The sequence below is a fragment of the Coffea arabica genome, chromosome 3c, assembly GCF_036785885.1.
Source record: "Coffea arabica cultivar ET-39 chromosome 3c, Coffea Arabica ET-39 HiFi, whole genome shotgun sequence".
Lineage (NCBI taxonomy): Eukaryota > Viridiplantae > Streptophyta > Magnoliopsida > Gentianales > Rubiaceae > Coffea > Coffea arabica.
The window spans coordinates 21,069,356-21,092,183 of record NC_092314.1 but is presented as its reverse complement, the minus strand read 5'-3'; the positions used below and the strand labels follow the sequence as shown (position 1 = coordinate 21,092,183).

General features: G+C 36.1%; 2 protein-coding genes and 1 long non-coding RNA gene across 8 annotated transcripts; 2 read left to right on the top strand and 1 right to left on the bottom strand.

The window, feature by feature from the left end:
• Nucleotides 1-995: 995 nt before the first annotated feature.
• Nucleotides 996-3,073, top strand: LOC140038086 (uncharacterized). The gene is made up of 2 exons (XR_011841896.1): nt 996-1,172; nt 2,736-3,073. It is a non-coding gene; the product is annotated as an uncharacterized lncRNA (long non-coding RNA).
• A 2,537-nt stretch (nt 3,074-5,610) lies between these two features.
• Nucleotides 5,611-13,585, top strand: LOC140037670 (uncharacterized). Of its 6 annotated transcripts, none has more exons than XM_072082521.1 (11): nt 5,618-5,894; nt 7,276-7,504; nt 8,884-8,985; nt 9,227-9,396; nt 10,030-10,163; nt 10,243-10,420; nt 10,886-11,429; nt 11,928-12,040; nt 12,143-12,389; nt 12,824-13,060; nt 13,178-13,585. In XM_072082521.1, the coding sequence occupies exons 1-10, from the start codon at nt 5,839-5,841 to the stop codon at nt 13,049-13,051; spliced, it is 2,001 nt and encodes a 666-aa protein (XP_071938622.1). In that variant the 5' UTR covers nt 5,618-5,838; the 3' UTR covers nt 13,052-13,060; nt 13,178-13,585. The 6 variants fall into 6 exon arrangements, with proteins under 6 accessions (XP_071938623.1, XP_071938622.1, XP_071938621.1 ...); XM_072082520.1 differs by having other exon boundaries at nt 13,153-13,585; XM_072082519.1 differs by having other exon boundaries at nt 12,824-13,072; nt 13,153-13,585.
• A 1,615-nt stretch (nt 13,586-15,200) lies between these two features.
• On the bottom strand, nt 15,201-22,055 carry LOC113708623 (co-chaperone protein p23-2). The gene is made up of 6 exons (XM_072082516.1): nt 21,955-22,055; nt 21,665-21,851; nt 20,703-20,865; nt 18,043-18,071; nt 17,906-17,948; nt 15,201-15,619 (listed from the first exon to the last, which is right to left on the bottom strand). Exons 1-6 carry the CDS (start codon nt 21,957-21,959, stop codon nt 15,585-15,587), a joined length of 462 nt encoding a protein of 153 aa, XP_071938617.1. The 5' UTR covers nt 21,960-22,055; the 3' UTR covers nt 15,201-15,584.
• Nucleotides 22,056-22,828: the final 773 nt, after the last annotated feature.

Genomic DNA, 22,828 nt, shown 5'->3' with positions numbered 1-22,828 from the left:
ATTGAGATATTCATTTTTCTGAATAACTTCTGGGTGCTGATTTACATCAATTGAGTGAGAAGTTGCTGAAATTTTGATGCCCAGCCGATGTTCGATGAAATGCCCGACTGAGAGTTGGGTTAGTCTTGGTGCTTTTAGGTCATACACGTTGTCTCATGAACCTCTCCTTCATGGCTGTTTTTTTCCTTTGGTTGGGTAGTTTTGTGTCTTAAAAATCTGTTTCTCTTGATAAAACTGGGGTAACTCCATTGATATTCTTAAGACTAGAGGGCTGCATTTTCTATTCGTCAAGGGGGCATGCTGTCATTGTTTTTCTTTCTTTCATTGCTTGTATTCCCCCTTGCTTAGCACATTCCTGTCTAGGCAGTCTTATGGGCTGATATAGGGTAGTTTATTTTATCCCTTTGATGTTAGTTCTTGGTTGTTCATGCTAAAAATCCGCAGGGTAGTCTTGCTGTTTTGATCTTGATGTCTTGTATTTGAAAAAGTAATTTGATAAACTGCAAAGTTTTGCGGCAAGGAAAACCTGGTAGAAGTAAAGTGCAGCAGTTTTCATTTTTCGGTCGCTGAAATTTTAACAGAAATTAGTTGCAAAAACTTCTTGTCTTCTTTTGTTGCATGAAACTTGCATGAGAGTCTTCCAGGAATCTCATTGTTACTAGGTTTTAGCCATGTTTAATTGGAAATGGATCAAAGTGCTGCATGAATCTTGTTTGCCGAAAGTTCCATGGGGTTGCAAAAGCTCCTGAGTGAAAATTGCAGCAGAGATGTTAGCTGGAAATTGCAGAAGCATAAGCTTCGTAACTTTGCATGAACTTGCAAGAAAAACTTTCAAGAATTGCACTTCGGCCCCCCAAGTCTCCCCTTGTTTCGCTATGGCCCAAAATTAATTAATTTGACCCCCTCAAATTTCTTTAATTTTTGCAATCAAGTCACTACTTATTTTAATTCTTACATGGTTTGTTCACCTTCCTTTAAATGCCTTAGATTGATACAAGCTGAGAGTAGACAGATTGCTGAAAAATCTTCTGGCAATGGAATGACATCACAAGAAGCTGCTGGGATGCAAACTGATGGAACTCCTACTTCACAGCATGTTGGATCTAATCAAACTATTGGTTGTCAAAGCAATGAAACTGAAAGTATGCAAGACCTTGAGTCAAACGGTTCAGGTATGTCAGTTTTACGTGTAATTCTACTCTAATTAACTAATTACTGCCAGGGCTGCTATTGTTAGCACTTATGGTCTTGTTTACTTTGTATCTACTAGACCAAGTGATGTTAAAAAGAAAAAGAGGATATACGCGTAATATTGCACTATCAAATGAAAAGAAAGCTGGAAAAAATGTGAACATTACTATTTCTGAAATAAGTGGAAGACTAGTTAGAGAAGGTGCTCAGCGATACATTTCAGAGGCAAGCTGCGTTATTTGAAAGTATGGCAAGTGGAAAGCACCTAAATAGGGCAAGCTTCCTAAAGATGATAGAGATCAACTGCTAAGAATTACTAATGTAAGAATCTGCTATCATAGTTGGAGAAGGTGATCTGTAGTTTTTGGTAACTTGTGGTCACTGTGGACTGTTTTTTGGTAATAGCTGGTAATAGCATTTTTTGGGGCTGATATTATGCATCATTGTGGACTATTTTTTGTTATAGTTGTGTAGTTTATGGTTATGGTTATAGCTGATCTGTAGTTTTTGGTAACTTGTGGTCACTGTGGACTATTTTTTGGTAATAGCTGGTAATAGCATTTTTTGGGGCTGATGTTATGCATCATTGTGGACCGTTTTTTGTTATGGTTGTGTAGTTTATGGTTATGGTTATAGTTGATATGTAGTTTTTGGTAACTTGTAGTCATTGTGGACTATTTTTTGGTAATAGCTGGTGATAACATTTTTTGGGGCTGATGTTATCCATCATTGTGGACTATTTTTTGTTATGGTTATAGTTATGGGGCTGATGGTTGTGTAATAACATTTTTTGGGGCTGATGTTATGCATCATTGTTATCTGAACTTATTCTTTGGGAAATATCTAGGTATCATGTATATAGTGCTGTTAGTTTATCAATAGAGGTAAAAATCTGATTGTTCATCTGCAATAGTATATTATTTTCAAGTACAAGCGACAGACCATGCATGGATAGCAATCTTCTTTTTGCCTATGTAGTGACTTGAAAGAAATGAATATAATGCAAAGGGGGCGTTTGTGAACTTTGATTGGTTTCACCTGTTTAGATGGTCTTCACTTTGACATTGTGAGGCAAATGGCTCATTCTCTTTGCACAGTTTAATCCTACAGAGGCATCGTTTCCTTCATGATTTTTGAAGCATAAACTCCTAAAATCAAAGAGGGCTAGTACCTCCTGTATTCACACCTCGTACAATAAGTTGCTTTCTGTGTTTTAATATATAAACAACCAAAAGCATAAAGATTAAACAATAATTACTGTGGGAGTCCAATTTAATTGTTCAATAAGTTGAGCTATTTAAAGAAGAAGAAAGAAAATAAAAAAAAACTGTTTTAGAGAGCTCTTTAGTTGAGCTTATGCAGTGTTGTATTTGTATAGATTGGATTGTGATTTCTAACTTCTTGCTGGTGTTGTAATATGTGGGCCCAAATTATATGAGGTTCTTAATGAATTGTAATTTTTGTCTTAATAATCTAAGTCTCATTACTTGTTCTTTATTATTGTACTCCTTCCCTTACCTACTTCTTTTACTCTTTTATGACAGATAAATGCTATTCATACTAGCTTTTGGAAGATATCTATGGTTATGGTTGAAGAATGTTGAAGACAAAATTGCCTTTTGCTCATGGAGTGGTTCATTTAGATGTTCTTCAATTTCTTAAACTGTGATTGCTTTTGTAAATGTACCATATATACAAGTGATATTTTGGACAAATGTTATTTTTCTAGGCATTAGTTGGGTAATGTACACTTGAATTTGGCATTTGAGAATGCTATATTATTACCATGTAATCTAATGCAAATACTTTTGGTTATCAATCGTTCATGTTTATTTGTATGATTTGTTTAAAATCAATGATTTAGCAATGATTACAGGCCAAATTATGACTATTAAGCTATTGAGAAATTATCTAATGACAAAACAAAGTTGTCACAAAATAGAAAATAAAAACTCCTTGTCACAACAGAGATTGTCACTAAATCTAAGCTACATTTGTGACGACAATTGTTGTGAGTAAAATAGTTATATACAATGGCTTTCGGTGCTTTTTAGTGACGACTTTAAGTAGAGCATTTTTGACAAAAGATCAAGTCGTCAATAAAACACTTCCGAATTTTCGTCACTAATGACAACTATTTAGTGACGACATTTCAAGTCATCACTAAATAGTTGTCATTAGTGACGACAATCTGGAAGTGTTTTATTGACGACTTGATATTTTGTCAAAAATGATCTACTTAAAGTCGTCACTAATGACAACTATTTAGTGACGACATTTTAGGTAGTCACTGTTTACTTTTACCGACGGGGATTTAGTGACGACTTTGTGACGATCAAAAAGTCGTCAATAAAAGATATTTGTGACGATATTTGTATGTTCTGTGATGACTTTGTGTTGTCACTGATGAGCAATTTTCTTGTAGTGTTTTAAGGGATTCACATGATAAATGTCATATCTAACCTTTGTCCTAAAAATAAACCTATTAAACTTAGCACATATGATTTGTTTAATGAAGAGAATTAGAATATCATCTATGATTTGCTTGTTTTGCCATTTTTATTGAATTTATTATTTATACTTCTACAAGTCTTACAAATCTATTATTCTATGCCTTCTTCCAAAATAAATTATATTTTCCTTTCAATTTGTCATTCTATGGGAGATAAAAAGTTTCATCTATTTTTCGGCAAAGTTGTTATGGTTTTGTTTTGGTTTGGTTTAGAATTTGGGAACCAACTATCTCTTTGTAGTTTAAAAAAATTTAAAGGTATAACAATAAATCACTTTAGGAACCGTTGTAGGATCATGCATCTTTTAGAAAAAAAATAGCAAAAAATTAGCCACACTTTTGTTCTTAGTTTTACCAAAAAAAAAAAAGAATTATTAGATTTTTGAACTTACGTTGGAAAAAAAGATGATAACTAAACAAAAAAAGGAAAAGAAAAAGGAACAGATGAATTTGAAGCACAAATAGCCATAGAACCTTCGCTCCACCAACTTGTTAGTTTATTTGAAATGGTCTTTCTTTTTCATCTATAAAATTCTTTTCTTACTTATGTTTTTCAAAATTAAAAATATCAACTCTTAAATGCTAAAATTCATAAATTGTGGTATCTTTATCCACATTAAGGCATAAGTTTCCAAAATAAAAAATATCACTTTTTAAATACTAAAATTCATAAATTATAGTAACTTTATCCACATCAAGGCACCTGCCATATTGACTCTTAAAAAGCAAAATTTAATGGACTGATGAAAGTTTTTTTTTTTGGAAGATAAAGTTTTCAAAAGAGAGATTGCTTTTGATTGGCTAGATTAAAAAAAATTAACCCAATTAGATCCCATTAATCCTGTTCGATTAGTTATGCCACATAATAGATGGACATGATGTAATTGAAAAACTTGCTTTTATATAACCTTTTATATATAATGCCGAGTGCAAGGTTTGGCGTTAAAAAATCTGGTCATTATTTGTTTTTCCTATTTTGCCCCTGCATGATGGAGCACTCTGCAAAAATCTCAACTTCTACACCCCATGTATAGGCAATTACTATGTAACCATCTTAACTTCCATATCCCCAAATTTAGGCAACTGCTGCTTCCCTATTCTACTTATCCCAGTTTTCCGGGACTGCCACCTTCAATTTAAAAAAAAAAAAAAAAATTCCAACATCACAAGCCGGTTTCATATTCCAACATATGTATGGTACTTTGTTTTGATTACATTTCATTTTGCATAGTATAATAGTACATGCTAACTGGTGGATGTTTTGTTTAATTGTGGGATATTGCTAGCTTTCTACAATCTTAATAACCTTTACTTCACAGCGAATTCCCTTTTGTGCTTTTTTTTTTTCATTTTTATTTGAAGATGTACTGTTAAGCTGAATAGCGTGCATGTGCATATTTCTTGAATCATTGATTTTAAATGATTATCCATTAAAAAGATGTACTCCCTCCGCTTCATTGTTATTGTCATGTTTTCACTTTATTAATGTCCCAAAATAAGGGTTATCATTTTAAATTTTACATGTGCTTTCCAATCTTACCATTTGAAAAAATAACTTTTTAAAATTTCAATACAAATATATCAAGAGAATATTTTGAATTTAAAGGATACATATGTAAATTTATCAATGCTACCTTATTTACATATAATGATTATCATGCCTCCATAAAAAGTTGGATTTCAAAAAACAACTCTAATATTGGGATGAAAGGAGTATATAGTAGGATAAACACGACTCGGAGCGTGACTTAGCCAATAATATAGATTATGTGATTAGCCATCGAAGGCATATGAATGCCTTGCTACTATAGACTCGTTTAACAATTGTGGGGAGGTTACCAAAAATAAAGAAAAAATGTATGAAAGCACAGGGTCCGAATTCCCGACGTTAGACTAAAGCCGAGTCTAAGCTACAGATGCCAAATGCCAACAAGTGTTGCATGGTTGCCAAGTGTCTCACTGGAGGCAAAACACTTTCGTCAGTAGTGCAGTCCTCGGCTCACCTCTCGCTTGCTTCACGTCAATGTATACGCCTTCAGTTTAATCTCCAAATACAGAGAAACCGAACACCAATGACAAGTATCTCTCGTCCCTTTATCTGGTAAGAGGAGAAAGTGAAAAGCCTCTGCAAGACCATGGAGAAGAAGCATCTCTCTTCCATTGTCAACGATGTCATTCTTCGCTGCGCCCAGTATATCTCTTCTTCTGTCTCTCTCCCTCTGTGATCTCTTGTTTGTTCTGTTAGAAGATTGGCTATTTTTCATATGATTTTCATTTTACATTTAGAAAATAATACAAATTTGTTTTTGTTTCTACATGGAATTAGGATGTCCCTGTAATATGCTTTTTTTTTTTTTTAATAAAAAAAGGGTTGCCATTGCCCAAATGGTTAGGTAATTTTTTTTTTTTTTTTTTAAGTATGCTCAAGAATAAGAACAAAAGTATACCAAGTGATTGCTTTCTTGAGTGGCTGAGAAATAATATGCAGGGATAGTAGACTCTTTCATTTTGTAGCAATGAAGGATGAGTCCAATTAATTCTTTGACACTGCTAGATGAACTTGTTTCTTGAGTACTGATATTACCATTTTTTCTTTGCACTAATTGGTTTCAAATATAATATATTTTCGTAGCAGTTATCTTTTTGTTTCTATCCATTGTGATGATTTCCTTAGTTTTGGTCTGGAAGTGTAGCAAAGGGCAGGACAATAGGATTTCTAGTTGTCATGGGGTCTTAGTTAATAAATCGGCTATTTGAATATAAAGGATACATTATAACTATCTCAGATATCAGATATGGTTGTCTCATTGGAGGGGTTATTCAAACTGTTGGAAACCATTCACAGCCTTTTCTTTGCACCTGTCCATGGTTTAGTGCGCTAGATTAAGGATTTTATTTCATCAACATCGTGCTTGATTCTGTGAAATCAGAACGAGGCAGCAAGAAATTGTACAAACTTGGTTTTATGTTCATATTGAACTTGAGTAGGGTAGAGAGGCATATGAAACCTCTTTTGAACTTGCTAGTACTATCCAAAAATTCCATAGAAATGGAAGAAGAGATGTTTTCAAAGAACTTCATTTTAAAACATAAAAAAAAAAATTTATCCAGACACAAATGCATCTATTAGTTTACCAATCTAAATTATTATGTAAGATGCACGAATATTGTTACAGTTTTTTTGTCACACCTATCCAATATCCCATGTGTCATATCTTATTCCTCACTTTAATCCTTTACTCTTACCCAATTTTTTAGTTTCTCCTGAGAATTCTTTACCATTTGTATAGCATATGCAGGAATGAGAGTGTTTCCTGTTTGATAGCTCTAGTAATTGGCTCAATATTGTAGCTCCTTTGGAAAGGGAAGATCGCTTTGCAAAATTTGCAAATTTGAAACCGAAACTTTGCTTTCCTTTAACATAAAGTACACAAACGTATGTGGAATGCATTCTCCTTTGCTTGCCTATAGTTCTTTTTGAATGAAACATTTACTCGAGTTAGACTTGAGGAACTATGAGTTCCACACAAAGCTGACATAAAAAGGACTTACAAGCATATAAATAATTTCAGAGTGCTGGACACTTCAGTTGATGCATTGATAAAAGAATTTGAGTCAGGATTGGATCCAATATTGCATGGATATTCAAGGAAACTGGTGGAGTATTGCTGCTCAAAAGTGCTTAAAAACTTGTGCAATAGTATGCATGAAAGAGTTAGTGATGGCTCCTTTAGTCGGTTCACATTCGATATGATGCTTGCTTGGGAGATGCCAAACTCAACTGATGAAGAGTCATACATGGTGGGTGTTCTTTTCCTTGCATTCAGATACAACCATCCTCTATGTGCTTTAAAATCTAATTAGCTGGAATGTGCATGCTTGAACTCATTTTAATTAAGTAGGATAGAGTTTCAATCACAAAGTGTGTTTCTGAAAAATATTAGATATCTATCAACTCTCATTTAAAAAATGACATGTTTGAGATGTTGGATGTGAAACTAAGTTGACGTCTTACACTGAGGACAATTAGAACTATGTCTTCATAAATGCACATGAGAAATATGAGTTTAGATTTGCTGGTTGTGGAGGCCAATTGTGGATTTGTCCACCTCGGCACCGTCTTGGGCAGGAGAAGTCCTCTACTGCCTGTTGGTGTACCTTGGGAGGCCTCCCCAGGATTCGAACCCTTGACCTTTAAGGCCTTTGGGTTGGAATGCCTGGTACCACTTGGGCTTCTTTAGTTGAGCTTAGCTTGTCAGCAGGCAGGAACAACATAAAAAAATAATGTGATCCATGACCAAAATCATGTGATACTAGCCCAAGTGGTACCAGGCATTCCAACCCAAAGGCCTTAAAGGTCAAGGGTTCGAATCCTGGGGAGGCCCCCCAAGGTACACCAACAGGCAGTAGAGGACTTCTCCTGCCCAAGACGGTGCCGAGGTGGACAAATCCACAATTGGCCTCCACACTGGTGGATATAAGAATTGCTAAGAAAAATTACTTTGGTATATTTTAACAACTGGAAGTTGTGATTCATATAAGAGATTTACAAGTTATTTCACAAAGCAGATAAATTCATCATGTTCAGGTCTCCAACTCATAACCATCTGTGTCCGGTCCTATCTCCAGGATTAGTTATTAACTGATGGTGAAGTTTTTTGTTTGATTCAATCATGGAGAATGTGATATCTGGTAATCTTCTTATGAGGATCACCAAGATGGAAGAGGTTGTTTGGAGCAGAACAGAGAGAATGAAAATGACAGATATAGAAGATAGAGTATCAAAACTAATGCTGCAGTCTCACGTCAACCAATCCTCTTTGACATCTTCTTCTACTTTCCAAGACATAACTAAGTCTTGAAAAAGAAAAAGATTTTATTAAGTCTTCTCTTTTTTGTTTTTTGGTTTAAACCCAAGTAAACAAGAAATGATCTTTCATGTCACAAATTAATCTTCAAACACAAAATTCTGCTTCTGTTCATGCAGTAAAGCTGTTATGGAACATTTGATTGCAATTCAACTTCTTCATAACAAAATGACGGTATTATAAAATTTCGAATTGTATTACCAAACAACAATGTCTTGAATTAAGTAGTTAAAACTTCCATTTCTAAATATGGGAGGTATGCTGTTGCTTAAACATCTATGTACCTGATCTTCATGTGATTTTACTTTACAGGAGTGTGTGGCCAAAGAAAGACAGGACAGGAAAGTGTATGCAAAAACTAATCCAGAACAAGATGAAACCTCCCTTTTCTATTCAGATATTATGCCACTTCTTGTAAGTGATCTCTGGTTCCTGTCTTTTTATTGCAGATTGTGGAAGTTCCGTAAAACAACAGTAGTTCTTGAAACTATAGTTCCTGATACATTAAGTCAGAATATTAATGAGAATGTGGTGCTTTGATGGAAATAAAAAGTCCCTTTTGTATCCCCAGTTAGGCTAAAAGTTGCCGACATTTGTTGGTTAATGATTCTAATTTATTTCATTTGTTGTAATTGACAGCTATGTTTGTTGACAGGTTGATCACACAGCAAGTGCTGGTGAAGATGCCTTTGTGTGGCTTGCAGCACTTGTTCCTCTTGTCGCTGATGTTGTAAATGCGAGATTTACCTTTGAGACTCTTACTGCCTCTACAGGATATGAACTTCATTTTCCTGCTTATGATAAATTCATAAAAGAAATTGACAAGTAATCATTCTTGTAACAACTTCTCTGCTATTACATAGATTATTGACTATATTTTGTGTAAATCAGATTTTTACAAGGAACATTCTTTAGATGCACAAAGAGGTGTTAATTTTCTGATTATTAAACATATATGTTGATTTTCTGGTAATTTATGTTTGGGCTTAGCTGGACATGGTTAGTGAACATATTGGACTCAACCGTTAGTTTCTGGATGAAATGCAGTTAATTAGGACTGTCCTTAATCTGTAATCAAACTTCTGAACAGCATGCAAGTAAAGCCTATACCATTAACTGATACCTCACTAAGTATATACTACAGTGTGATGTCCTTGCATCTCTGTTACATTCAATTTAGTGATGCCCCTTTTTGGTTAAACTTTTTGGTCCCCGATATGGAAAAATAACTTGCATTGGACTTGCTCTGAAATATATCCCTGCACACTATGACTTGGCATTTTGGAGTCTTCAGAACATCTAGCACGGGAATATTCATAGTCAAAATGTATAATCCCTTCTATTTAATTTCTTGCAATTTATTACTAGTTTCATTGGCATCTCTCTCTCAAATATACATTTTCCTGTGTTCTTATTTCAACAACTTATCTTCCCATCATCACTTAAATACTTTCCTAGATGCATAAAGCACTTGCAAAATCAAGCAACACCAGTAGGCGTGGAGCTGGCAGACGATGAGTTTATATTGCATGTTGAGGGAACTGCAAGCACACACAGAGTAGTGCGCCACATTGGAGGCACAAGTTGGCCTGGTGTGTTTTAAATATGTTTATGACCCTTTTCTCACTGACATTATGATTGCTTTCTTTAATGGTTTCTTGTACTTTGCAGGGAGGCTGATGCTGACAAACTATGCCCTCTACTTTGAGGCATCTGGAGTCATGACTTATGAAGATGCACTTAAAATTGATCTTTCCAAGAACATGAATCAAAGCATAAAACCAACAGCCACGGGTCCATGGGGTGCTCCTCTGTTTGACAAGGCTATATTATATGAGTCCTCAGAGTTGTGAGTATAAATATTGTGTAACTTCCATATTCTTGATTAAGCTTTTCTCATATAATATATCTGTGCATATGGCTTAGTTGAGATTCTGGTCTGGGAGAAGGAAGGTGTGGGAATGGTAAATTCAGTAGCAACTGCTTCTAGTTTTCTGGAAACCTCTAAAAAGAGGATATTGGGGGAGGTGTAGGTATTCAGTAGGAGCTGCTTCAAGTTTTTTGTAAAACCTCTATAAAATGGAGGATTGTGGAAACCAGGGGCCTTTTAGTTAGTGAAACATTAGTCTATTTTTTGGATATATGTCGTATTGGCTGCTCAACAGAATAATTGACCTATTCATTTATTCATTCATATGAAATTAAAATTCATGAAGTTACAGATGACTGCTGGTTGCTTTACCATAAAATGAACTTCAAATACCAATTTTGCAGTAGACATTGTTCAGTATTCAGTAACTTCATGAATCTGCAGGGAAGAGAGCATAATCCTAGAGTTTCCAGAGATGACAAGCTCAACTAGACGTGATCATTGGCTTGCCCTAGTGAAGGAGGTTATGTCATTGCATCATTTTCTGCAGAAGTTCAATGTGGAATCATATGTAGAAGCATGGGAGATGCATGCAAGGAGCATATTGGGGATTATAAGGCTCCATGCTGCGAGAGAATTGCTTAGAATGTCACCACCAATTCCCAAAAACTTCTTAATCTTTACCTTGTGCGAGGAATTGCCAAAGGGAGATTATGTCCTACAAGAGCTTGCTGCAAGTCTGAAGAAGTTAAATACTGAGCATCCATGCAGTGGTAGCACTATCCTTAGGAACTTGAATGTATCCCAACCATGTGTTCCTTGTCCGGACATGAACGAAATAAGTGAAACTGTGCAAACTGAAAAACTATCCTCATTGGAGAGCACTATAAATCAAGCAAGAGAGGAAGCAAGAGATATGGACATGGCCAGAGCAACTGTAGAGGAATTGAAAGAGGAAGGGGTCAGCTCTACTGCTCAGGTTCTTCTGGTAAGTAAAAAGAGGATTGTATCCTTCTTGATTTACATGAGAGTGCTTTCTATCTTGGAAGCAGAATGCCTAATTAGCAGATACAGGGGAGACCAGTCAACTTATAGGGAAAATTTTCCAAATCTGCTAATAATTCCACATAGAAAAGCTTTATAGGCAACTTGGAAATATTGTGGTGGTGTGTGATCAAAAGAAATGGAAACATTTTTGTGCAATATGAGGAGCAAATGTGGGTAGCATATTAAAATAAACTGCTCAGCACATCTCTTAGTAATAGCATTCCCTTGTATCTAACTTATTTCCTACATATCTGCATTTCCTTTGATATTACAGAGGTTAGTTGATCAAATTATCTAAATAAAATGTCCCAGGAGATTCCAACTAACATTATGAATGGATGGCACCAAATTCAACAAGTACACATCTTAAAATGCAATTTCCGAGTGATTCTTCAAGTTCATCAATTGAAATATTCAAAATGGTGCTTTTTTTTGGCAGGGACTTCTCACACCACTTAAAAAGATGCTCCCTTGGTTTCAAGGGATTGTTACATGGGAAAGACCTGCAGCTAACATTGTTATCATTGTCTTGGTGGTACTAGTAATTTACAAGTGAGTTCCTCAGATCTTTCCTCACTTTATCATTTTGAAACCAACAAATCTAATTCCATGTAGTCATTCCCATCATTTGACCCCACCCATTTTACAATGCAGAGAGTGGGTAGGAAAGGCACTAGCAGCATTCTTATTGTGGATGGTGGCCAGTATGTTCTTAATAAGGCATCGGAGGAGGATTCCAAGCAACTATGAGAAAATTGTGATTTGCACTGCATCTGACCAATCCACAATGGAAAACATTGTATCAGCACAACAGGGACTACGAACTGTACATGAGGTGATGCAGCAGATGAATATAGCAATTCTAAAGCTTTACACAATACTAACTGCAAGATCTCCTAAGGTGAGTTCTCGTCTCTTCAGAAAAATTTAGCAGAGACCGATAAATGCTGGGAAACATATCTTGCCATAGGTATTGTAGCTTGGTAGTTGGATATTTCAAATAGCTGGGGGCTACGGCTCCCAAAGGACCAAATGGAGTAAATCATGCTACCAAAACAAAAAAGAATATGTGCACCCCACTGAGACAGAAAACTTTAAAGAAAAAAAAAAGAGGGGAAGAAGGAGAAAATAAAGATTTCCGCATTTACAACAATATACGTGTTGTAGTTATTTTGTTGCTGTGGCTGGAACGTGCATGTGCAATTTTAGATGTCTTAGCCATAGCACATTTCCTCTTAATTGGAAGTGTTATAATTTTGAATCTGTTTCTAGGTTTTATTTATCTGATTCTGTACTACTAGTTCATTAATGTATTTTTATTCCTTATAATTACAGCACACGGATATGGTGATGATAGTATTGGCCGGAACCGCCATTGTACTTGCAGTGCTTCCCTTCAAATATATCCTTATCACTTTGACAATCTACAGCTTCTTAATCAGCTCAAAGCTGACAAAGCATATACAAAGTGATCAAGGTAATCGAAGACTAAAGGAATGGTGGGAATCTATTCCAGTTCCCCCAGTCGAAGTTACAGACAAAGCTACAGAATGTTCAACATGATATGGGAAGGTGAATAATCAGGTTCAGTAACGGGTCCATTGCTTGCTTTACATTCTCTTTGTTTTCATTCTTCTTAATTAGTTCCTTTTGGCTGACATTAGTTAACTCTGTCATGCTATGTTCAAGTTGGTGACCATTGCTCTTCAGCTTTCCTAATCAAGATTGCGACTGAACAAGCAGCAAATTTGATGAGGCTGTAAATATGCTGAATAAAATCTCTCTCTCTCTTTCTCTCTCTCTCTCTCTCTCTCTCTCTGTGCAAGTGCTAATGTAGCATTCATCCTGTAGTCCCAGTGGTTCTGAGATTGGGCGGGTAGGGGGAAAGGATGTCTCTAATTCTTCCCAAAACCAAGTAGGTGTTACATTATTCTAGTGCATTCTGTTTGGAGGAAAGTAATAGCAGCAAATGCTTTAGTATAGCAACCATAACTCTGCCAATGATCACTCGAAATATTAAATAGTTGTAATGCTGTTCACAAGAAATATTGATCGTTGTAATACCAAAAGCAAAACGCTTGATAACTGTTGCCTAAACTACCAGCAAGATTTGCCTAAGCCAAAATATTTCCCATCAATTTCATTTACTCTAAGGGATAGTTGAGCAATCAATTGATTCTTTATGTTTTGAACATAGACAGGGCATTAACCACATGATAAAAAGCAGCTTAGAACCTTGTAAATCAGCTTATAGGCGAAGATTAATAGGGCTGTCAATTCAAGCTGCCGGCAGTGAGCAGTTTGGCCAAAGGTCAACTCTAGTTCAATGGTCTAATACATTGAGCTTACGACGGCTGATTTGAATACATCGAACTAGAGCTAAATTGGAATACATCGAGCTATTCAAGCTAGGGTTAATCTTGAATGCATTGAGCGAGAGCTAAGCTCGAATACCTCGATGAGGTAGAGCTAATCTCGGATACGTCGAGCTAAAGCTAATCCTGAATGCCTGTATTCGGCTCCAGAGCTCATTGACCTCTTTGAACCTGTATGTTTGTGATATAATTAAAATGTCTTTACCTCTTGAATAAATTAGATCTTTTTGCTTCTCTAGACTTGAATAGCATGTGTGCAATTTTTGTGTCACCCTATTTATGTAAAAGGCAATAAAGCTTGTAAAGTAAAAATTTAAAAGGTAAAAAATGTTAAACAAAATCCTTACAAACTCCCGATTTCCATACCGTAACATTGCAGCAATGGCACATCTGTAGAAACCCATTGCACCAATGGTAGATCTAGAACACGAGAAATGCTTCACCAGCCCTATCAAAGCAGTCTTGTTCCAAGTTTCTACTTCTGCCCTCAGCCCTTAACAGAGGCCTTTACCACCTGTGGTTGCCCCCTCATATTTTGTCCCAATTGACCAAAATCTCTGCAGCCATCTAGATTGGGAGCACACTCCTAGACGCCAATTTGTCCTACTTGGATTTCTCCATAAACGTCCAAATCATCTCCTCCTCCAACCTTGTTGCCCGAAAAAGGATCATAATTGATGCCAACTTTACAATTGTTTCATGTTCACTTTTATATATATCATATTTTTTGTGTTCACTAGCATTATTTGAAATATTTTGGTTGTACCTCTGAACAAATCAGGTAGAAGATCAATGAAACCTTTCAATGAATTTGCATATCTTCAATCTTTTTGACTCGAGCTTGAGATTAATTTTTTCAGTTTGGCTGAGTAGAAAATGATCTCGCATTTCTTCAATCTTCTTAGGCTCGAGCATTTTTTTTTTCCAACAACGATCACAGTTTGTATAATCTATTCTAACCTAATTTAAGGGAAAGGAAGGGGAAAGCCACAAATAATGGCTGATGGAAAGCATGGATTAAGCCCTTGACCTTCTACTTCCACCAAGACTTAAAGAGGTCTTTGTGAGCCACATTGAGCTCCAGAGTTGGCTTCATAGGCTCGAGCTTGAGATGGACATTTTCAGCTCAAGCATACACGTGCCAAATTCAAGCTCCTTAGGAGTTGCATTGAGCTCAAGGCCTATTTTTGGGGACTCATCGAGCTCAAGAGGCATTATTTTCAAATAAGTTGAACTCAAATAGTGCACTATTAAAGTTTGATTCTGTTTGTTCACACATCTAATTCTACCGTAACCTCAGCATAAAACGTTACCAGCTGGGAACCAGTGGAGTATCATTAAAGTTTAAAATGAGTGAAGCCTAAGTTCTTTATCAGCTCTGGTTAAACATCATAGGAAAAACAGCCTAGAGGTAAATAATATCATCCACAACTGTTACAGCACAATATAGAGAGGGAAAAAAAAAAACAAAAAAAGACCACCTCCCTAGACATCAATTGGGGATTGTAATGATTCCATAAATACTACCTGCTGAATCTAACGTCAGTCAGTCACTGTTTGGCAACAGGAGTAGCTTGTCTGTGCATGAGAGAACTAGCCCAAGAGACCAGAGAGCAGAATTGGGAGCAAGCCATAGTTATGTCTTGTGTTCTGTTCAAGTAGCGTTCCACTTGAGAAAGACCGAAATTGTGTTGTTATCTATGTTGGTTGACAAGGTCTTCTCAGTTTCCTCTTGCCTTCTCCAAGTCTGGTAAATCTGCAAGATGGAGTCAGATAATAAACAAGACGAGGGTTGCAGATTCTACACATAATATGATTAGAATCTGGTCAGGTATTAGCATGATTAGTAACAAAATTTGAAGACTGAAAGACTCCAGACGCAGTTGCAGCCTATAGAGGGAAAACTACCAAGAAAAGTAACAAAATTATCAAGGGAACAAAGGACAAATCATGTTTCTTCTGATAGACAACAGGGTACTCGTAACAAGAATCCAGATGTTTCCTAGTAACTGCTAAGAAGCCATCAGAATTGAATACACGTTCTACCGCTATGGAAAATGAAACGGGCAAAATCATGTAACACAGTGGATTTTGCAATATAGTAGCAGAAAATCATTAAGAAAAGGAACAATATAAAAAAAGGTTCAAAGAGATTATCTATCCCCAAGGTCATAGCATCATCCAAAACCATTTTGATACAGCTGTCAGATCCAATACCCACCACTTAATCAAGTACAAGTCCCACCTCCAATCCATCCTCAGCCCTTGCTGCAAACCATTCTACACCTCCCACCAGACAGCCCAAGAAATATTCTTCCACATCCAATATGGATCCCATTCAAACCCCAAATTGAATCTCCCCAACTCCAACAAGTATCTCCTTTTAGGCACTAAAGCCCACCCAATTCCATATATCCCCTTCATTTCCCAGTTCTATCCACCACCATCAAATCCCACCCCTTGCTTCATCAAATACAATACCTTCACCTGAAGTAAACCTTCCCAGCTGGTAAGTTGTATTTACACGTTTGCAATCTGACATGCCTTTAAGGGAGTGCATATCCATTTTTCTTTCCTTGCATAAATATCCAGCATCCATGTGTTTCAGGGTGCAATGGGGAAGCTATGTAGACAACGTGAGAGGAAAATGGCACTTGCACGTATATGCTCACTGATATTTGAGGCTTAGATTTTGAGTTTGTCCTTTATCAACGAAGTGTTTGCGTGTAGTCTACTTTCTTTGAAAATGAATGGCTTTTAAAGTCTATCCATCTGCAAGCATGCGGATGTCCATATGCTTTGCAGAAGGGCATCTTCTGCAGTGTTTGAACTATCTTTTTTTTTTTTTTTAAAGGTATTAGACATGACATTGAGGGTGGCACCAAGATTTTTTCTCTGTAGACTCTCCAGTCAAAAGATTTGAGTAAATCTTAATGAGGGACTCAAAATGTATTTAATGAAAAGTAAAATCAGGAGCATATTTCTCAGAAACAGTCTCGTGCTCATAAAATTCAGCATAACATTCATAGATCACACCAGACAGTGATTGGCCATTTCCCAGTAAAGCCTCCCCAGAATAAGAACTCCTGCATCATTGCATCTAAGAGCAAGCGCAAGGCCAAGATTTTGTTTGGCTTGGCAGATATGGAGCATTTCATCCCCGAGAGCACCTCAAAAGCATATTTATTATTCACAAAGAATCCACATCAAAAGCAGGAAGCAAAAGTCAAATTTCACATGTAAGTAGGAGACTTTAGGTGTTTCATGTCCTCATTAAATATGTAATCGAACAATTTCACAAGACAATTTTCTTTAAGTTTATTTCATGAAAAAACATTCACCAGGAACTGTCAATCAAACTATTTGAAACCTTTTTATCAGATATTCTCTTACTCCATATACAAGTGTTTCATCCATACATGGCATCTGCTGTTTGATGTTGATCATTACATGCTCCTCTTATTCAATTGACCAATAAACTATGTGCTCGTCTGAACTTATATTCATGCACGTGGACACATCTAAAAACTTATCCTTAGCAAGTCATACTACTATAGTATCTTAGACGTTCTAACTGCAGCCCAAGTTACAGGCACATCTACATCTATCATGTGTATGCCAACAGAAATAAAATAGTCAGATTTCTTTGAAACATTTGATTTCAGTAACAAAAAAAAAAAAGCAAGAAAGAGAGAGAGACAGAGAGAGAGAGAGAGAGATTGGGGGAAAACATAACAGTTATAAGGATATCCAAATGCCGTAAAATTCAACTGTGAAAAGATGAGAAATATTCTGTGCCTATGTCAAACTTATGATGTAACTCAATAACTATGCAACTTTAGCAAGCAAAATCTCAAAAAGAGGTCCCACTAAAAGTATGATACTTTTACAATAAAAGAGAGATAGAGTGCGGCAAAAGCACTACTTGCATTTAAATTTGAAAATTAGGAGGCTCTAATCATGTAAAATTCCAGGCTTGCTTTTGTCTATGAGCAAATTTATTCAGCATGAGGTATTTTATGAAAGGAAAATGGGAACTTACAAAGCATTCCTTCATCATCGCTGCTACCATCTTCACCAGTATGCTGCATAACAACAAAATAAGTGTTATAGTAAATTACAAATGACTATTTGTCTTCTGCCAAAAGTACTTGAGGATAAGAGGGATGTTTCAACTACCACAACATCGTCGTCATCAGATCCCAAGTCTGCAGCAATGAAAACATAAGATTTTCAGTTCAAAATAGGCAACTCCCAAGAATCAACTCAAAAAAGTCACCAAGGAACAACTAAACTCTTGTTCTCAAATCTATAATTAGCATATAAGATAAAAAAATCTATCTTATGTACATCAGCGTCACATAAGCAGGGAAGATAATGCCACATAATCAGCAGCAACATATAACTAGCCTTTGGTAGGGTTCAGGAGATTGTTTATAAATAGTGCCTGTGTTAAACTACTTCTACATCTCCTTTATGCTAACAATCTATAAGCAGAATATGTATAACTAACTTTAAAAAAAATATATTAGAAGCCATATTGTGGCACTTATTCCCAAATATTTGGATATTCCATGCAAATGTTATAAAATTCATGGCAAGACCAATGACACAGTTCCTACTCTATCAAATTGACATTTGACATCCAATGTTGTTTTTGAGATCATCTAGTTGAAGCAACTTAAGTTCACCAGCAGTGAAGTGCTGACAATGTCTCTTGGTCAAACACATTGTGAAAGGCAGGCAAGTTTTTCCTCAAAATAAAACAGTAAAGCGAGTTTCAGGTGCAACATATCCAACATTATCCATGAAAGATTTCACATAATATGAAAAAGAGTGGCACCACTTATTTATGGGATATAAGCAAACATTGTTTGAACCACACAAAATGAATAGCATCACTTGTCATTCACCCACGGATAAGGAGAAAGATAATAAAGATACGAGTAGCATGTTCTGCAGCATACTAATGAAATTCAGTTTTAAAAGCATAATAAAAGCCAGCAGACGTGTCGCTACAGACGTATTCCCATGATATTGTAGGTGCCAAGCATCTCAACTCATTCACCAGGCACACAAACTTCTACCTTGAGGTCTTAAATTGAAACTTGCAGAAAGCAAAATTGGCTGAGCAATCATATCTAATTCAGTGACAATTAGAATATCTTCAAGAAAACTCCTGCATGTTTAAAATACGCGTCATTCCAGCCACCGCCGCTTTTCCACAACAGGACCACCCTCCAAATAGACAACAGTACAATAACTTGGTGCAAAAGTACTAAGTTCATTTACTCAAAGCTAAATACCTAATAATATTCCTTCATTCCTTGTGACACGCTTTCATGCATTTACAAGCTGGAACTAGACTTTTGTTTCAAGTTACACAATAGCCACTTTTACCAAGTTTGCATACTAAAAACTAGATACTCGTATCCTTCAAATTTTTGAGAATTTAAAAAGAAACTTTAACCTCATTCCTCCACAAATTCACCAGTTTTTGCTCTGTAACTACTTGGCAAAATATTACAGGTATTAAGATACAGACCACCTCCAATTAAACTAAGAGATTCCAAAACTTTCCACATAACAAGGAATGATGGCACTTCTTATCTATTTCAACAATGAACTAGTGACATAACCATACACGGAAAAAATGAATGAAGACAAGAAAAAAAACTCCTTAGATTGCTCTTGTTCAGATAGTTAACAACAGAATAATGTGTAAGAAAATGAAGCAGTAAAAAGAAAATAATAGCAAACTTAAGGGAGAGAGTGGGTGCTCTTCAAAGAGACCATGGGACATAGGAAAGAGAACATCTCCACACCCCAGAGTTCATACAGCTGAAAGTGCAGGAAAAAGAATCTTATTTTTCTCCTTTTTCCTTTCTTTTTTCCCCTTACAAAATCAGGAGTTTCATGGTTCAAATTTTCAGCACATAGGAATACTTTTACAATCCAAACGAGGTAGGCAGACACAATGGCTAGTTGAAAAGGTATTAGAAAATTGAACAAGAAATGTAAGTAAACGGAGCAGATTTAAGAAAGTAGCAATCAGGGAAGTCATTTTGCTTTGAACTAGTACTCAAAATGGTGTGCAAACGAGATGGAAAATGACAAGCAGCTACTTAACAACAACTTGCTGCCAGTAAAGTTAGCCACCCAAGGAGCAATTCAATAGGTCAAAAATCTAGGAAGCATAATCAAAAGAACAAAAAGCTGAAGCGAAATAGAGAGAAAGAAAAGGCTAGTTTTTAAAATGTCTAATTCAGTACAGAAAACTGTATCTCAACATCTGGGAAGTAAACAAATACAAAGAATATAACGTGGATTTTAATACACAGCTTAAAAAAAGGAAACAAGCTGGAAAATCAAATAGAGAACAAAAGCTTACTGTACAATACGCTTACTGTACAACAAGCTGAAAATCAAATAGAGAAGCAATAAGCTTACTGTACAATACTCACCTCTTCCCCATGAAAAAGTTAGAAAAAAAATGAAGAACAAGAGCAATGAAAACACACAACATTTGAACATGGTGAACATCAGAATAGAAGACCATGCTTCACCAGATTGTTTCACAAATTACAAAGAATGACTTGATGGATACGCATTATGCAAGAAAATTCTACGGGATTAATTTACTATTTATTATTGTGAGGAGTAGACACATCAGATAAATTAAGAGCATTAAAGCAAAGAAAACGCAACACCCCATTCTCATAACCCATAACATGTGATTTACTAGAAAAGATAGAAAAGAATCCATCACTTAAAGTTCATGAGAAATCATCACAAGATGCAAAAGCTTTATAACAATAACAGGCAGGTAAAAAACTTACAGTCACTTGACTCTTCATCATCCTCATCACACCACTTGTTCCAATCAACCTTAAGATGTGGAGCAGGCTTTTCTTCAGACTTCAACAGTCTCTTCCACCAACCTTTCTTCTCTTTCTGAATTGAACATATTATGTTTCTTAAGCCAATCTTCGTTTTACATCCCTGCAATAGAAGTGATGTCAAATCTCACAGGTAAAATGAGAAGACAGTTTCAAGATATGAAAATACCAGAGAGTCCAGAATTTCGTGAAGAGAAACGACTAGTGGAACATAGTAACCTACTCATTAAGTGTGTTGCACATAGTCATCTCTATATGCCAAATTTAGATAAGATTTTTATAAGAGTATTGCCCGAAAGGGTAAAAAATTTAAAACTATTGTATCATTGGCCAATGACTTACAAAACAGCTTTGGATTAGACGCATTACATGGTATTAGACTGAGGTTCTTCAAGATATTAACCTCGAATATAAACTGCGGACTTCACAATCACTATAAAATGTATCTGACATGAAAAACAAATTCTAACGATACAAGGTAAAAGTCCAAAAATATTACATAGCGGGTCAAATAACTCATATCACAAAGAAAGATGTAAAACAGCACTTTTAATCATCATACAACCGAGCTATGTGCCAACAAAAATCAGTAAAAGCAAGGAATCACCCATTAGAAAGAAAGAAAGGAAAGAAAAAGGGGTAACCCGCTAAATCTTAAACTGAATCCATAAAGTTAAATCTACCCCAAAAAAATGCAGCCCCATGGAAGTTACATTGTACCATATTGCAACTAGCAACCACCACTTGACACTCCCATAAAAGTTGTAAAGGAAAAGTAATTCAACAGGCGATGCTTGATTTGCAGCATACGTGCAAAAACAATTGTCTAGTAATTCAATCACTTCAAATTCTTAAAAAAAAAAAAATTGAGAGAGAGAGAGAGAGAGAGTCTGATACTAAACCTCAGGGACAATGTTTGCATAGAGTTGGAGAGTGAAACTGAAGGACTGGCCATCAACTCCAACGGCAGAGAAACTGAAAAGGCCATCAATCTCACACTTTACAGAAACGTCTCTGGCATCTGGCAAAGCAATCGTCAAGTAAACTTTATCAGAACGCTGTGCCCAAAGAACCTCTGGCTGTCTGCTTCTGCAAATGCAAAATTTTCAAGGGCTTAAGAAAACGATATTAACATGGACGAGGGGAAAAAAAGAAAAGGAAATGAAGAAGGGAAAGGAAAGCCGCAACGCACCCCATTCTCTGAAGAAGAAATTGTAGCTTCTGATTATGGAAATTTTCCAGGATGTGCAGATTGAAGAAGTACTATTAGCACCGGGTTTTATTGGGTGCATTTTCGGTATCTGGTCGGTCCGGACATCTTTACGTACGTATAACGCTGAGCAAATTCCCCGAATTGTCCTTCAACTTTTTCATAAACCACTTTTAGTCCTCCATCTTAAGTTTGGGACATAATGATCCTCTAACAAAAATTTTTAATCCAAATCGATTCCTATGCACCAAAGCTGCCATTATCATACAAATTTCATGACCACCGGACAATAGAAGGAAGGGGATATTGGTCTGTTCACTGGGGCTAACCTTTGACTAGATGAAAAAATCAACATAAACAACAGAAAAATGCTAAAAAGTGGCAAAAGAAGATCAAAACCTTTGACTTGAGAGACTCGTTAGAGAAAATGTCTGAATCCTAGAACAAGAACAGGCCAACAAAGTTCCTCCTTGAAGACCAAATCTAGCAGTACAGGGAACAAGAATACTCAACTTTGGTGATAATCGACTCCACGAGCAGGAGGATTGGCCACGCGAAGGATTTGTTAGAGAATATCGAGAAAAAATGGAAGATTGTGGAGCAATGAATCATGATGAATTGTCACAATACAGTAAGCAAATCTTGACATGGGTTGTTTATTTAAGAAGTCATATGTATATATATGTGCTCTAACTGTTTCTTTGTGTGGTGTAACTGATATAGAAGACAGAAAGAGACCAAACTCCTTATCAGAAGGGATGAAGATGGAGAACACCCCTTGATGATGAAGGAGGAAATGTTATTGATAACAAGATAGGGAAAAGAGATTTATGATGAAAATGAAATTGTTCATACC

Excerpts from the sequence above, each read along its gene's own strand:
- LOC140037670 (XM_072082521.1), top strand. The coding sequence starts at position 5,839 with ATGGAGAAGAAGCATCTCTCTTCCATTGTCAACGATGTCATTCTTCGC. Across the intron at positions 8,986-9,226 it reads CAGATATTATGCCACTTCTT|GTTGATCACACAGCAAGTGC; the intron begins GTAAGTGATCTC and ends GTTTGTTGACAG. Across the intron at positions 10,421-10,885 it reads TTATATGAGTCCTCAGAGTT|GGAAGAGAGCATAATCCTAG; the intron begins GTGAGTATAAAT and ends ATGAATCTGCAG.
- LOC113708623 (XM_072082516.1), bottom strand. Across the intron at positions 17,949-18,042 it reads CTGATGACGACGATGTTGTG|CATACTGGTGAAGATGGTAG; the intron begins GTAGTTGAAACA and ends GTTGTTATGCAG. Across the intron at positions 15,620-17,905 it reads CGATGATGAAGGAATGCTTT|ATTTACCAGACTTGGAGAAG; the intron begins GTAAGTTCCCAT and ends TCCATCTTGCAG.